The 17,274-nt window shown below is 34.3% G+C and overlaps 1 protein-coding gene across 1 annotated transcript; it reads left to right on the top strand.

Moving 5' to 3' along the window:
* Window positions 1–2,637: 2,637 nt before the first annotated feature.
* Smp_097500 (hypothetical protein) lies at window positions 2,638–4,440 on the top strand (the record flags this gene model as incomplete). The annotated part of the gene is made up of 1 exon (XM_018791949.1): window positions 2,638–4,440. One exon carries the CDS (start codon window positions 2,638–2,640, stop codon window positions 4,093–4,095), a length of 1,458 nt encoding a protein of 485 aa, XP_018644858.1. The 3' UTR covers window positions 4,096–4,440.
* Window positions 4,441–17,274: the final 12,834 nt, after the last annotated feature.

Raw genomic sequence — 17,274 nt, 5'->3', positions numbered from 1 at the left:
AATTATATTCAGAACTTACTACATTCATTTTGTATTACATGCCTTCATCATTATCTACTGATCAACATGAAGGTATTACGGTAATTTGGAGTTAAGTTGATTGGTTTGGAAGTGGATTACTGTCACATCCGATAAAGATTAAGTGAATGGTAACTCCTAGAAATTGTTTATGGACTATTACATATATATATATATATATACTTATTATAATGAACATTCGTTCGACTCATTAACTGTTATTATACGATTTACTATTCGTAATATATTTTCCACTTATTATTTACAGTCCCTCATACTCACAGTCACTTTTGGCTTGATCATGTAATTTTTATTTTTCATTTCATGATGTGATACGGTCTCGTCTCCTTGTTTTGTCACGTGATATTAGACAAGACCATACGATATAACAATTATTTAGTTCGTTACTCAGCCATCGTGATTTTACACTTTTGAAGTTTCATATATTTCCACATGAAGTAAATCTCAAAAAAGAACGAATCTAGAATGATTCATAATTTTAGATCCTTTATATAATTGATATCGATTGGTTAGTATACCTTATATCTACAGAGATGCTCCAGTTTATTGACTCTGAGTTATTGCCATAACTTCGCTTATGACTTTAAGTGGCTTTCATAGTTTTTTCCCACATTTTTCTAAACCTTAACTAAAAGAAGTCTCTATTTTCTGCTGACATTCAGTCAATCAAAAATAGGTAAAGATCATAGTGACTACAAAATCATAAATATTTCGGGTCTCATTTTGATAGGACTATCTGCTTATCGTAAAAAACTCTTTGAAGTATATATTCGAATGAAAATCTCTATCACTAACCATATTCCCAAAGCTTTCTTGTCTCGGGTTAAAAATATAGACTATAGTATGAAATTATAACAACGATCCTAAATCATTTGTTCAGAAAGCTGCTTGGAATACTTTTGAAATCATTATCTGAAAGTAGAATACTTTAACGCAGTTTTTCAGATCCGTTAAAAATATCAATAGTGTAATAGGGTTACTATACTCAAACAAAGCTTGTCCGACTACATTGTTTCAGATATATCGTAGAAGACCAATTTATCTTAATGTCATTTATCGTTATTTGAGTTCTAGAATGAAGGTTATTGAAATGAGTATTTATATACCAAAAACATTTGAATCATTTAGTATAGCCATATCAAAAATGCACTGTAATGAATAATATAAAACAAAAATAAGTAAGTTGGAAAATTGAATTCATGAGTCAATTCGAGCTAGAACACCATGAGAAACCTGGAAGCACTGGATGGCCGCCTCGCTCCAGGATGAAACTCCTCAGCAGTGCGCACTCACGACCCCGCTCGCGGAATCCCGACCCAGGAACTAACAGTCTCGCGCGCGGACGCTTAACCTCTAGACCACTGAGCCGGTATCAAACGGTGTCGAATAATCGCTTTTTTAGCTAGAGTATGTTTGGTTACAACAAAGAGTTTAAAACAAAAAGTATATAATATTGTGAGAAATTCTAATCTTATATCCAGTTGACTTGTAGATATTCAGTCGTTCGCTAATATTAATATTCATCTTCAAAATTTCATCATCAGTTTAGTCCCTACGTCATTTTATCCATGGATGATATAATTTGTGCATGAAATTCACTGTAATCCCTTCTTTTCTCCCGAAGGACAGTGGAGTACAAAAATATATAAAATACCGTGGTGAGTCCCTTTTTGGTTTTACTGTAGTTATCTTGGTCACAAACTATGTGGATAGCTGGAAAATAGGTAATTCAGAAGTTAATTTCTAGCTAGCTCAAGTATTACTGTAGATTTTGAATCGCCGTACCATATGAAGTCATTTTGATGTTTTTTAAAACTTACCATGAGGATAATCAAAGTCAGTTAGGAGAAAGTATAATTTATGGACAAACCAATGAAATTAAGAATATCAAGTCTTGGATTTGGGCGCGCAATTCATTCATCCATATTGTTAAGTAGCATTATGGGATTATAGTCGATATCAGATCATGGTGAAAACCCTTACTTTAATTCATAACCTTAAATTCTAACTTTAAATCCTAATCCTATTTCCTCACATGAGTTTTTAGTCCTCTTTTGACCCTGGTAAGTAGGAAAGTTGTCTCAAGGTCACCTTAGCGTCACTCAAAGGTCGTTCATAAATTACAGCCCCATTGTCAGTTACTCCTTCATTGTATTTACTACATCAACAGTGAACATTAACTTTAAGAGACATATATGCTAACAAAAGAACACTATTAGTAAAAGTAAGCTAATCTTGCAACCAAGACAATAACAAAACCAAAAATGACAGCCTTAACTATTTTTATCATATTATGATGCTTTTTGAGAAAATTAATCACCTAACTCCATATTTAGCATCAACTATACAAGTCTAGTTTTATTGATTAGTCATCCAATCACAAATAAGATTTTGTGACCTTGTTAAATTTTGCTATGTTATTTAACTCGACTGATTTTCTATTGGTTACTTGAGGCAGTAAAGTCATACTACTGGCCTCGCCCAGCGATTGATAAATCTTGAGCCTTAAGACAATTATAGATAATTTTCAGGCTATCTGAAATGTCTACTTAGCAGGTATAGTAGCTTCATGAGAGTTGGAGAGCATCTCAATCTGAAATGGTGGAGCCGTCAACAGCTTACATTACAGCTAACAATTTACCTCCAGAAATTTTATTGCGTGTTTTCAATTATCTCGATACTGATGATTTAATTAATTGTATTGATGTATGCTCTACTTGGAGACAAACAGCGCTTGACAATTGTTTATGGCAAAGAAAGTTGGTAATAATTTTAAAAACTCAATGGTCTACTCTTATATGTGATTCTAAACCCAAATATGCTCCAGACCTACAAAGGCTACAAACAGTTCATCCTCACAAAATATATCGCTTCCTTAAGAAATATGTTCCTCAACACTTACTTGGTGACCAGAAAGAAGCATCAAAAGTCCAACTTTTGATCAATAAGATCAATCAGCTTAGTCTTGCTTCGGCCCCACATGAAGGTCAATCAACTAGTCCTTTATCTTTCTGTGAATTATTTTGGAAGTGGTGGAATAATTTTAGACGTAGATTGTCCATCTACCATCCTTCACATCCGAATGATATAAGCCGTCAGCGTTGTCGATTTGCAGTGTTTGGACCTGGTTTTGACCAGAGAGCTACAAGTTGCTTGTTTAGTAAATTGGTTGATGTAAAAACCAAATCATTTGAACCATTAAATATGATACCAGGTCGAATGGGCTTTGGTGCTGGACTTACACTTCGGCTACATAATCAAGCGCAAATGGCAGCATTAGATTCTTCTGTATATTTTCCTGAGAAAACATTTAAACATTCAAAAAATGATTATAAAAAATCTATTCTGAAGGAGACATATACACCCAATTCACAAGCTATCAATTATTTAAACGATTTCATATTTGATTTACATTATCTTTATTCTTTAAGTGGACATTTAAGTCATAAGTTCAATAGTCAACCGGAGCGAATTCATGCCAGTCGTCTATTTACTTATTCAAATGATGTAAATATCTCAGACATTCACTCATCATCCTTGAATGGATTAATTGTAAGTAATGAAATGAAATGTTTATTACACGGTATTTGTGGAATAATTTACGCCCTTGATGCTAGAGAAACAACTGAACAAGCTATTTACTTATATATTGAACTAAAAACTGTATTAAAAGGTTTTCCTAATGAAATAGCACATAAAGTACCGATTGTCATCCTATATATTATGCCAATTGAAGATATTTTACAAAATAATAATACAGAAAACTATATTCATTCAGATTCTTTGGAAGATTCTACTAGAACAAATGAAATCTATTTAAATCGTGATAGTTACAGTGGTGCAAATTACACATTCTCATGGTGTGGTTCATTGTTACAACCTTTAACATGTTTACATTTATTTGAATTTCAAAATCCATGGCGTTTACAAAAATGTGCCAGTAATGATATTAAAGCGGTTATTCAAAGTTTAATGTGGTTAAAATCTAAACATCCAACTATTCATGATGCAATAAATTCAACTAATATGAAACGTGCAACTTCCACAACATATTGATTTTATAATTAACAACCATAATTGATTACTATGATAGAGATGCTATGAAAGTTTCTATTTTTTATTCTTCCTTAAAATTCTTGTTTTCCTTCAACGATAAGAAAAAACAAGTCAGTAAAAAAAAATGTTATTGTTTGTTTTCACCAATAGTCTTTCATTTATTTTCATTAATGACTATTTTGTTTGATAAAGAGTTAAAGAGAGATAGAAAAACAAAGAGTAGATGTAACTAAATACTTTCTATTGTTCATATGATTGTTTGTTGAGATATTGTTTTTCTTTCAAAAGGAAAGATAATGTTACAAAATGAATGTTTACTTATTTGTTTAACCATTTTCTTTCTATAAATAATCTGTAGAAATACAATTCACTACGATGTACATAGGGATAATTTGTAAAAATCAGATTTTTCTCTCTTAGTTAAATAGATAGATAAACAATTAGTTGAAATGGCTTGCTGAGAACAGTCTTATACAGATAATATTATACAAAGTATAATTTGAAGTTTATGTTATACTGGTGTAATTTTTCATTGTTTTTAAAGAATGATGAATAGTCAAAATGTTACTTTGAAAAGATGTTACATCCTTGCAAAATAAGTAAATTGTCTTTGCTTAGTCATCATGAACTGATGAAATTTATCGGATCATCCATTACCTATGGATTTAAAAAAGTCAGAGGTGAAACAATCGTAACTGATGATACTGAGTGATGACTACGCTGCCATAGGAAAGAATTGAAAATAAACAAAATACGATATATTGTGTTTTGATTCAGTAGTTTAAACATATTATGTTAATAGTGGATTAGGTATTATATGGAGGTAGTAAATGGTCATCGATAAAGTGTCACTAACTATGATGAAGTAGTTCTCAAATCATCACTGCTTCTGATGGTTCTCTAACCGTTATCAATTTCTGTTTTGGCATGAAAGAATACCTCCGAAATGACCTATATTAAAGTCACTAATGATTTATACAGTTACTTACTTACGCCTGTTACTCCCCTCCTCGTGGAGGAGCATAGGCCAACCACCAGCATTCTCCGTCAAACTCTGTCCTGGACAATCCTTTCCAGTTGTTATCCATCCTTTTCATATCTGCTTCCAATTCTCGACTCAGTGTGTCCCTTGATCTTCCTCCTTTCCGTTTCCATTCAGGATTCCAAGTAAGGGCTTGCTTCGTGATGCAGTTTAGTGATTTCCTCAATGTATGTCCTATCTACTTCCAACATCTTTCCCTAGTTTCCTCTTCAACTGGAACCTGGTTTGTTCTCTCCCACAATAGGCTATTGCTGATCATCTCAGTGTTCTCTTTATTCAAGATTTCAACATTTTCCCAGTTGGAGATGTGCTCATAATTGTTTACATGGATTGACATAGGCGAGGATATGTCGTGGCGTTTGACATTCATGCAGGCTAAGATGTAAACGGCCCGATGTAGTGATTTTTGCAGCTGAAGCAGTTTAGCATGTAAATGATATTTAACTCTTATTCTTTTATCGTTTTGTCCTCTGATTTGTATAAAAGTATTTGAAGTGGTTTTGCGGCTTTATGTGATACATTGATTCCAGATGGTCTCAATAATTTTGTTATGGTTTCCAAGATATCCTTTCTATATCGTAGAACTATACATTTCTTGACTTCCACATTTGCTTTTACTTCTGTTCATGAATTCAATACATATTTTCTAATAGTCTCATAGATAGCTGTTTTGTAAGAAGTTACACATTCTTCTTCATTACTTCCTATTGTTTGTTGAAATACGTCTTTGTTGTTTTAGATGAGGTATGTAGGCAGCTGATTTTCTGGACTATTTTTATTGTAGTTGAAAATTTGATCTGTATTGGTTCTGTGATCGACACATTCATGAAATATAGTTTGTTGTTTGACCCCCTTTCTGTTGTGAAGTTGATGTCGACGAAGACGTTGTCGATCAAATTGTGGATGATTTCCAGTTTATCATTTTTAATAATGAGGAATGTGTTTTACACATAAGGAACCCATATTTTTAGCCGGATTACTGTTAAAATTTAGGCTTCCAGTCTGCGTATCACTACTTCTGAAATTAGCCATGGTACTGGTGATCCCATTGGTGCTCTTTTCGTTGGTTTAAAGGTTTTGTTATTAAACTGGAAATATGTTGTTCTAATAAATCTTGACTTTGAAGCTCCGGATGTTTTCGAAGATTTGTGTCATCGGCGGAAAGCAGAAGCAAAGCGTTCTTTGCTAACTTGAACTCAAGTGAGATGAATACGGATGTGACGTCGCAGGGTACCGCCAATCCGTCATTCTCGATTTGAATGCTTTTAATCTTATCCACGGTTAAAGAGGGTGATTGGATGAGTTCCCCAAATATCCCAGTGTTCTGGAAATTTCTTTTGGTAAATTGTATTTTGAGGTTGATGGGGAGTTTGATTTATGTAGTTTTGGCCTACTGTAGACTTGAGGGAGATTTGGTCCAATAGAGTTCAGTTGGTATTAGTCTTCTTTTGCATTTAACATGCTATGAAGAGCTTTTCTAAAGTCCTAGAGATCTGGCTGTGCAAATTTTTGATTGAATTTATGTCGGTTGGCTTGTATACGTTTCCATCTTCAATTATATCCTCAGATTTCTTGATGTATTCTGATTCATATTTGCTGTATTGCATTTTTTGTTCGTCCAAACTATGATAATAACCTCCCTATTCAAGTTTTTGTAGGCTTTTGTGAGTTCGGTTGAGTGTTGTCTTTCTTGTGCTGAGTTAAGGATATTACTGATTGTCTTATTTCCGGTTAAGTTATTCCGTTTACTCCCTTTGGCTCATGTATAGCTCTTCTGGTGTCTTTATAGATCCAATGATTCGTTCCTATAAATTCAGGAAAAACTGAACTCTTTTCAATGTTGTGATAATGAATAATGGCAGATGTACGGTTTAGTCAAATGATATATTAGAAACTCTGAATTATATATATATATATATGATTGTTTACTTTCAGTTTTGTCTCTTAAGATCTCAGTGGATAAGGCGTTCATAATATGAGGGCTTAGTTTTAATCATAGCCTTTTATAGTGATTCAGTCTATAAACTGTAACAAAAGTCAATATAAACATTGTCTTCAATATACCTACCGAAAATTTTAGTAAGTGCATATTATAACTGTGTCTTAAAAATAACAATATTTACCAAGTTTAGTGTCTCAATGCTATCATCAGATAAATCATGGAATCAGTTTGACAAAACTTCTAATGGATGCTATTTCAAAAGTTACATTGCTTATAGCCTAAATTATGGGTATGCATTTTTACATATTGATTATTCTGATAGGTTAGCTTATCCCTAACTGCTTTAAAGTAATGGATAAACATATTAACTTGGTCCGACGTTCTCAATAATTGAGTGATTGAAAATCAACTAAATGACCTATTTGTGAATTTTATTTTTAAATAGACTTTTCGGTCGAAATCGTTTTTATAGATAACAGTATACTGTGACAACAATTATCAGCAACAAAGTCCATATCAGATCAAGGTTGGTTTTTGAACAGTAGGTTGGATGGTTCTTAACACATGAATAAAGTGAAACCTTCCATTTTGTACATCCAAAACTACAATGTAGTTTGTTTCTAAAACATTATTTGTTGAGAAATACGTATTCTCTGGAAGCTTGTGCAATGACTATATTAGCATGAGTAGATTGATTGGTTTATGAGATCGAAAATGCATTTTCACTTAATAATGGCTGGTCGATACACAAGCTTATATTCTAGATAAAATAAAACAGAACAATGAACTATTTAGTCATCAACGAGAAAGTTCAAACTATAATAAGACCATAAGGTGGATGAAAAAAATAATTGTTGAAAACACTTCAAAGAGAAATTCAACTGGATTTTAACAATTTTACAACTATTCAGAATCTACTCGAGAGAAAAAGGAAGTCTCGGGTTTGATCTAGTAAATTTGGAAAGAGTAGGAAATGTTTTGAAACTAAGTTCAAAATACCTCTGAGTAACAAACACAAACTAGATGGTTAGACAATATACCCCAAATATCTTCAGGTTTTGGCACATACTAGTTCAGAGAATATTTCATTTGATTTGTTGTTCCTATATTAGTAATTAAATAATCCCTAGGCCTGGGATGAATTCCTCAAAAAACGAAGGTAAGTAGTACGATCATAAAAAAAATTAAATATGAGTGATCACACGAAATATTCCCGGCTAAAAAGTTTCATAATCAAGATAGATGCGACATCACAACATATTGATAACTATCCATGTACTTTAAGAACTAATGACGAAAGATAATCATATCCAGATAATTTAAGCGTTTATTGGTGGAATAGTATGCACCGGTTTCATCTGTCCGACCTAAATACAGATTCCTCGACTCTATTAAGCGGTTTGTGGACACTTTTTTAATGAGTGATATCAGTTGTAGCTTAGGAAGTTGACGAACAGTAAGAGTTGCGAGAGACTATAGTGAATGATAGTTGAGCTGGATATATAGATTAATAGTGTTAAAAATGTGATGTACTGGGTGAAGACTAAATAATTTAATACTGTAACAGTTTTTCATAACAAATAAATATCTAAGGCTCGATTCCACATGATATCTTGAATATGCACTACTAGGTGGTCATAAACTAGGATAAAAAAATGTTGCATTAAACCTCTTGTTTTCCAAGTCTTTCAATTTGTGTCCTTCTGCGGAGGCAGCTATTGAAATTTTTCGCTTCACTAGAACATTAATTAAGACATTATTGTAAAATCTCTCTTTAGTCTCAATAATTGTACCAATCACATGTTTTGAAAGTATACAGTCGTAATTTTTTGTTTTTTAATCATTAAGAAAGAAAGGAAACAGTATAATAATAAATATTTGCGTTGCTTATCTTTATCGCAAGTAAAAGTTAATGTTCAATGCTCCATATGTGTTAACTGACATTATTATTTATTTATTTAAACACATAAATATTGGTACAAAGGGGCACCAGATATATATGCGCCTCACAAATCTCATTCGATTTGTGTGAGGGCTGTGATACTGCCCAGGTGCCCAGACTGAAGCAGGTAGTTTTCTTAGGGGGTCACACCCGGAGCCTTTGACGTGAAGGTCTAGTCCACAAGGCAGTGGAGCATCGTGAGGAGATGCGGTCCCATGGTAGCCGGTGACCAACACTAGGTTCATACGCCTTTCGTTCATTCCGGATACTGGAACCCATGTGCACCATTGGTTTGGAATCAGGGTTTTCCAACTCCCCTAGGTGAACTTTCCATGTCCACCAACCCGGTTAAAGCGCCGGACATTCGCTTTTCGTCCTCTCAATTTCGTAAACAACACCCCCGCCACGAGAAGGCAGTGAGTAGGACTTCCCTGGCAGAAGCTATATATTCGTGTGGCTATGTGAGAGCATTTCGAGAGGGAGAGCGGACTCTCCCCACTCTCGGCCGTACCAGGGCATTTGGGGGCACATTGGACAGTGAAAAGAACTTATTCGCTTTCCTTAATGCATTATCGAAATCAAAGTAATGTAAATATCATATGAAATATTACAATTATAATATCTATACAAATGATTACATGATGCAAATACACTTATCATCCAACAAAACTCAATAATCATGTAACCAGTTTAAATTCTATGGGTCAATAATAAGATAGACGAAATACAATAACAGTGTTCCATGAGGGATAACAGGTGTAAATAAATACTTACTTACGCCTGTTGCCCCTCGTGGAGGAGCATAGGCCGCTCATGTAAGTAAATAAGTTCTTGCATAAACGTCCATTAAACATTGAGCTTACTATTAACTAATGTTATGATCCAAATTGCATGTAATTTATCTCTCTTATTTCTACTCATGTGTTTAGTCAATTCTTTGTTGTTTTTTTAGTTGTTTTGAAAATAAGATTAGATATTATTATTTTTTAGGTCAATATAAGAAACAATTAAATGTTCTTTGAATTATTGATTTTACACTTATCATATTGATAATAAGAGATAGTTATAATCAATAATAATATTCAATTATTATTATTTGTATAGATTATGTTAATTTAGAATAAATTTTTCAAGTTCAGTATGTTTTTAAACAATATAATATTGATTAATAGTAGTATGATTAATTTATCGATTAGAATGTTATTAAATAAATAGATGAATTAATTAATAATCATTTATATATTAATTGAATTTGTTATTGATTTTTCATAGATATTAAAAACAATGGTAATTCTTAAATTCACTTAGTATTGTTTGTTTGAATCTTCCCATCGATGTGTTAGGACTGCAACTGGTCAGTCTCTAATTGGCATATGTGCATACTGTGCGTATTGCCTCGATATAGCCTTAATTTACAAGCATTATAAACCAAAATGGATAGTGACTAGTAATGGAACCCAGGATGTGAGTTTGGTCCTATTTGAGACTCGTCAGCTAGATGTACCTGCATCTCAGAGTTGATGCTCACTCTGGGACTCGAAATGATGTCTAGCCTAAATTTACTGCTATCAAGTGATATCTCATTATTGTACACTATAACTTTTATAAAAAAAACCACAATTCCACTAATTTCATTGTAGATTTTCTTACATTATCAAGGCTATATCGAGGCAATACGCACAGTATGCACATATGCCAATAGGGGACTGATCAACTGAAGTCCTAAACATCAATGGGAAGATTTAACCAAATAATACCAAGTGAATTTATCATAGTATATGATTGGAAATATAATTTAATATTAATGGTAGAGAAAACTTTAACTATTCGATTATTTTTTCATGTTGGTTAACGAAGAAAACTGATAACTATCCTCTAAGGAATTTATAAAATAACACTGTTATACTACAAGTCTTCATGTTAAAAATACATTTTTTGAAAGAATTCGTAAATAGGGCATGAAAGGCCATATTGTATTTTACTTGAGTCTAGTATCTAGATTAAACATTACTGTTAGATGAATCACTTCTGACTCAAGTAACCAACCAGATAGGTACTCATTTACTTCATATCTTAACTTATATCTGGTTATACTGAAGCCCAAATCACTTTACTTATAAATCCGTTATTTTATTCCTAGTATCATAGACACTTAGATTCATTATCGTTCCTTCTGATTTGTAAGTATCGCACAATATACCTGTGACATTTGATAGTTAACTTTTGTTCAACAGGTATTAATTGCTACGAATAGCTTTCGGCTATGGATAATATTGTGGTGTTATAACAGCGCGAATATATATCAACAGATGGTATTCACTTCAGTCTAGTATATCAATAACTCAGAGTCTCAAACTATAACAGAAGTTTTAAGTTTTTCTTCTCTGAAACGCTAAGCAATCAACCTCAAATTAGTAGGAGCACAGTGCCAGTGATCTAACGGACACTCTATAAGTTCAATTGGAAATTATATTAGGTTACTAAACCTTTCATTTAGAGATGATGTCAGGACTAAGAAAGTTTATTTGAAAAAGATAATAAGAATTGTGATTTACATAGTAATTTGACCGATTACAAATACGAACTCGTTAGTACTTGCAGCTACCTATTTTAGACTACAACTTCCAACTCTACACTTACGAAAAGTTATCCAGGAATAAAATGATGAACAGTCTCAACTATTTTGCTCAGTTTTATATGTTACACATCAGCAAAAATAGTGATTTCAAAGAAAAAAAAAGCCCTCTAGTCTGATTAACTATGGAATTCTTAATCAATATCTGATTTTATTTAAGGAGCATAAAACTTGCACTTATACTATGAGTTTCAAATAACTTTATGATACTGACTACTTGACTGATATAAACAAAGCGAAATAACCTCATTTCAACTTCCTAGTAATCAGATAAATAATAATAAGATAAAAAAAATTATAGAATTTCTTTCTGTTTAATTGAAGATAGGTCAAACAGATTGAAAATCACGTCAAATAAACGGAATATTTATATTTAATAGAATTATGAAATTTAGAATAAGTTGTGAAGTGAAAGTACAAGAAAAAAGTTCGAAAGATATGTTCAAGATTAAAATATCAATTCTGCGTGCAGGAACATTTCTCAACTGATCATTAAGTTTAACCGGTGGACAAAAAGCCTTGTATTTGACAAATATAATAAACGGAATATTTAACAAGGATGTTTATTCTTCAGTATAGAAGTTGTAAATTACGCTTATCCCATACTGGAAAACTTGTTGGGATAAAAGACATACGATCTTTAAAAACAATTCACACAATTTTCATTTTCTAACTTACGTACCTCAAATACAAATGGTCAATGGTATCAATATGGATTGGTCTCTATTTCTGAAACACTGTATCCCAAACTTTTTCAGATGATCATTAATACTCTTGTAGGATGGTGTACGTTCTCCATGGATGGGTTAGATGAGAAATAAAATGATCAGTAACTAAATTATTGATGATAATAATACTACTATTTTCGAACATCAGAGAACGAATCTTTGTTCATTGGTACATTGGTAGAGTATATCAACGGTAACTAGAATGACATGCAGTTTATATTGTGAATTGCTTGAAGTTAGCAAATGCAGGAGGTAGCTTAATAAACGAAGGGTTTGGTTTCCAATTATCAGATATGAGTTACGAAACCCTCCCCATCTACTCCAGTTAGGGAAGTGGATTAATGTCACCAGCTAACATACTATTTGAATAAAACCCGAGTACACAGAAATCTATTTAGTAGGTAGATTACATGAACAAAAAGTAAGCCACATGTTTACGGTATTTTTGGAAAATATTTGTTAGTCAGAGACTGAACTGAAAATATCGGAATTTTCACAGCTTGTCATCAGTATATCCACCCACTAAATATTCGCCGTTCCATAATGACTAACCAAACAGTTAGTCAGAATGTTGACAGAAATTATGGTAAGAGATCGCTTTAGGGTAACAATCATTTTGGGGAACAGAATGAATTCCTAACTTGTCTTCTATAGACTGGTTCTAAAAACCAACTTCCTTCTAATACTGTGGCTAGACTATCCGTTTCAATCAAAACCTTGTTCCTAAAAACTAGAGACTCCCCCCCCCTAAATCAAGAACTAGGAGTTAATTTATTGGACAATATGCCAAAATATCTTGTTTGACATGACTCCTAATAAGATTAAGTGCTTTTACTTATTTTCGCACTTCATTATTTGCTGCATTAGCTCGATATCCTAATCAAATATGAGTCATACATCCGTATCAGATTTGATCTTCTGCTCATGTGATCAACATGGATTATGAAAATCTAGTCTCGTGAAATCAGTACATTAAACAATACATATACGTCGTACTTATTTCAAAAGTACAAAATATCACACTGCCGAATTAGTACATGAACCGTGATCTAGTTAGCTTATTCGAAATCAAGAAATATGAACTGGACTTTAAACGCAGAATTTAGTTAGCATGACCTAATAAACACCTCTGAAGACAGATCTCCTGGCTTGTGATAAGAGAAAATGTTAACACGGAGGTGAGAGGTTTAAAGACAGACGTCTCTATTGAAAGGCATACATTTTCCAGGTGTTCATGCACTTAATTGTAAATGAAATGTATTACAGATAACGCATTGAAAAACTAAACTCTTCGCTTACTTTACTGAATGATCTAAATTTGGAGAAGTTTAGTTGCAAGTATTTATTTCTAACCTTCATTTATAGACTAGTGAGTTATCTCGAACCTGAAAACCAGTTTAAAAAATAGATAAATCAGCAATGTCTCTAACCCGGATTCTTAAGTAATTTAACTAATGCGCACAACAAAACTGTTGAGGTTGGTGTCTAGCCAAAAGGTACTTCGTGTGCTAGCGTAGCACGAAGGGGAGAATGAGTGAAGGCTGGAAAATAAAACAAGAGAAAAGGTGAGTCTACGGACCAGCAAGCAATCGACAACAACCGAAAACAGCACAAACATCAGATCAAGACAACCTTGGAATAGAAATCAGAAGCAGACAGTTCAGCTTGGTACAACAACACAGACTCAACATTGCGAAAGTAAGCAATAAGTTTTTTTCAAACAAGTAGTACTCAGCGGAAACATCACATATACGGAAGGAAAATGAGGGCCAAAACATCATGTCGCCCTAAAAGTATTAAGTACATTAATATTCTTGAGGTATTTCGTTATATAGTACGGACGACATTACAAGACCCAATTCAGTACAGGAAATCAGTGCATCTATTTTTAGAAGCAAATGGAAATAAGTGTGGCAGGACGAAACCCAATTTCGAACCTCTCTCCAAGAAAAACAAGTTAGTGACACTAATACAAGTTATTCAGTCTATACTATAGCATCAGTTAACATTAATTCGTCTGCAACTTAGCCCTGTCGAAGTTATACCTCACTTGAGTTCAAAAAAACTTGTACTCACTGAATCTGTTGATGGCAGTGAATCATCATCCAATGGAACGATTCACATTGTTTCCCCATGATATTTATTTTGCCTTACCTTCAATTTATCTAGTTGACCGTCTTCTCCATACAAACATACTCTAAACGAGTTATGATCAGATTATGAGAAACGTCAGTCGCAGACAATATTTACATAAAAACCGAGTCCCAAACTTCATTGATGGACTGTAAGAAGAGCGTTTGACAGTACCAAGCCATTGCCACTAAATACAACAAGCTTGCTTCTAGTTAATGCCGATGTTGACGTAGTAGCAAACTAGTTCAATAATCCATGCTAAAATGTAGCAGCCAATCACTATAGTGACGTTAGGGAAGTTCGGTTGACGAATGCTATCGCGGTAATAGAATCTGTGGCGGAGCTGACTATTTGGAGCGGAGCCTTCAATGCTCCGACCCTATAGAGCAATGAGACCGGCAAATACTATTACACTGATAAGCATTCGCTTGGTGATACCCATCCTACTTGGGCAGCCAGACGGTTGTGACCTTCACAAAAATGCACACCCAGTAACATTTGGATTATGAATCGCAATTCTGTATAAGTTCATTGCTCCAACGGGAGACTCATGCAGTACTACTGGTTTAAAACGGTCTTTTCTTCAGAGACTTGTCTTACAGCTCGAAATATTACGAACCGGATGATATAACACTCAAGCGGGCTTTCGTCAACATCTGTACGCACCAAAAGTAGGAAATTTGGTTCATTCCCGGATACTCATTTGACTTGGAAAAACCTACACATATCGTGGAAATAAACTCGTTTATAAACAAACTGGTTGGGTCACTACATAGAGCTGTAGATATCTAGTTGACTGCCAACTCACATACAGGTATTCTGGGACAAGCTACGATAACAAGTTATTCAAATCACACCAGATGTGACAAATACATAGCTGTACTCGAATATGCTGTCATTAGCTATGAATTTGTCGGAGTTCAGCGCACAACTGATGTTTGGCTTCACTTATGGTCTAAACTTCATGAATCTGCACAAGGAAACCGTACAAAGACTATGGTCACTCTATTAAGTCATATAGTCTCAAAAAAATATAAGAATTATATTTGAAAAGTAATTTATGGGTCTAAAATCGGAACATGAGTACAGTAGTCATTTTGACAGCAACAAACGGAGTAACACGCTTTCCTGACGATTCGTACCCGTGAGCAATTTGTTGCAGTCCAACCGCAGTAGCCATTCGTCGTGGAATAGGAATGTCATTACGTTCACCTTCATGCAAACCTACCCAAAGATTCCACCTGTATTTAGATTTAATGGTCTCATGGCTTCCAAAAGCCTAAGATGCTGGTTGTCCAGATCTGAGACTACATCTAAAAACGAAAGATAACTGTTAGTATCATATGAAAACAAAATATTTACAAGAAACAAGTTTCAGGTGTCAAGCTCATCTTATATCAGATGAAGAAATTTATCATCATAAAAACATTCACTACAGTCCGTCTTGCCCACTCACCTTCACGCCCAAACCACGTGCAACTAACGCCGACTAATCTTCCCAAATCATACATTCAAACGAGTGATGTGCAACACTATTGGACAAACACGGTCTGAACAGTGTACAACACCTATAACCGTTTTAGGAAGGAGGAAACACCATTCTCGCGTTACTTTGTTCCATGATCATTATAACGAAAGTTCCTCAACTTAGATCTAATTCACTTCGGAATAATTGATAACCGCTTAGTCAGTAAACATTTCACAAATATCCGGAGTTTGACAATACCTTAACCAGTAACACCTTTTATGGTTAAAACGTGTCAACCCAGTGAAATCAGAAGTCAGAAGGGAAAAGTTTCGGAGATATATTTGATAGAACATCGACATATCGAAAAGTGACTAATCTAAGCTGGCTAGTGGTTGTAGAAGATGTGAAGCACATCGTATTCACTTGTGATCCAGAGAGGATGCATAACCAAGCGCATTCAGCTAGGTGAGTCCACTAAAACTAACGCGGCCGGCATCTAATTTCAAAGACTTACAGAGCTATTTAATTTGGGGACTTATTTACCACTACAAATCACTTCAACTCCGCCTGTAGCACTTCTAGAGTTACTGCCGGTCCCAAGCCCACACAAAGGAGGAGGGTTGGGCATGGGGTTAGCGACCCCATCCCGTAGAAAAGCTAACTCGCTAAAAAAACGCTAACCAGAAAAAATAATTCAAACCATTTAAACTCTGCCCTCCGAGTTCAAGGAACAATTATGACGTCTCATGATGAAGGCCGAAATTCTTCGGAAGTCACGAGACCGATGCACCTTCTAACAACCAGAGCAACACTTTTTATAGGTACATGGAACGTCCGGACAATGTGGGAGACAGGAAAGACCAGCCAAATAACAATGGAAATGAGGAGATACAACTTGGCAGTACTCGGAATCAGCGAAACCCATTAGACACAAACTGGACAACAAAGGCTAGGTACAGGAGAGATGCTTCTGTACTCCGGTCACGAAGGGGAAAATGCTCCACACACTCAGGGAGTTGCTCTAATGCTGTCCAAAGAAGCACGAAATGCACTTGTAGGAAGTAACGAAGTACTCAAGAAAAGACCTCACCATCCTGATGGGAGATATAAACGCTAAAGTCGGAGTGGACAACACAGGATATGAAGATATCATTGGACGATATGGAATGGGAGGGATAAATGGAAATAGAGAGAGATTCGAAAATCTATGTGCATTCAACAAATTGATTATAGGCGGCACAATATTTTCACACAAGCGCATACACAAAGTTACATGGATCTCACCGGAC

The sequence above is a fragment of the Schistosoma mansoni genome, assembly GCF_000237925.1.
Source record: "Schistosoma mansoni, WGS project CABG00000000 data, chromosome 1 unplaced supercontig 0010, strain Puerto Rico, whole genome shotgun sequence".
Classification (NCBI taxonomy): Eukaryota; Metazoa; Platyhelminthes; class Trematoda; order Strigeidida; family Schistosomatidae; genus Schistosoma; species Schistosoma mansoni.
This window is presented reverse-complemented; position numbering and strand designations above follow the sequence as displayed.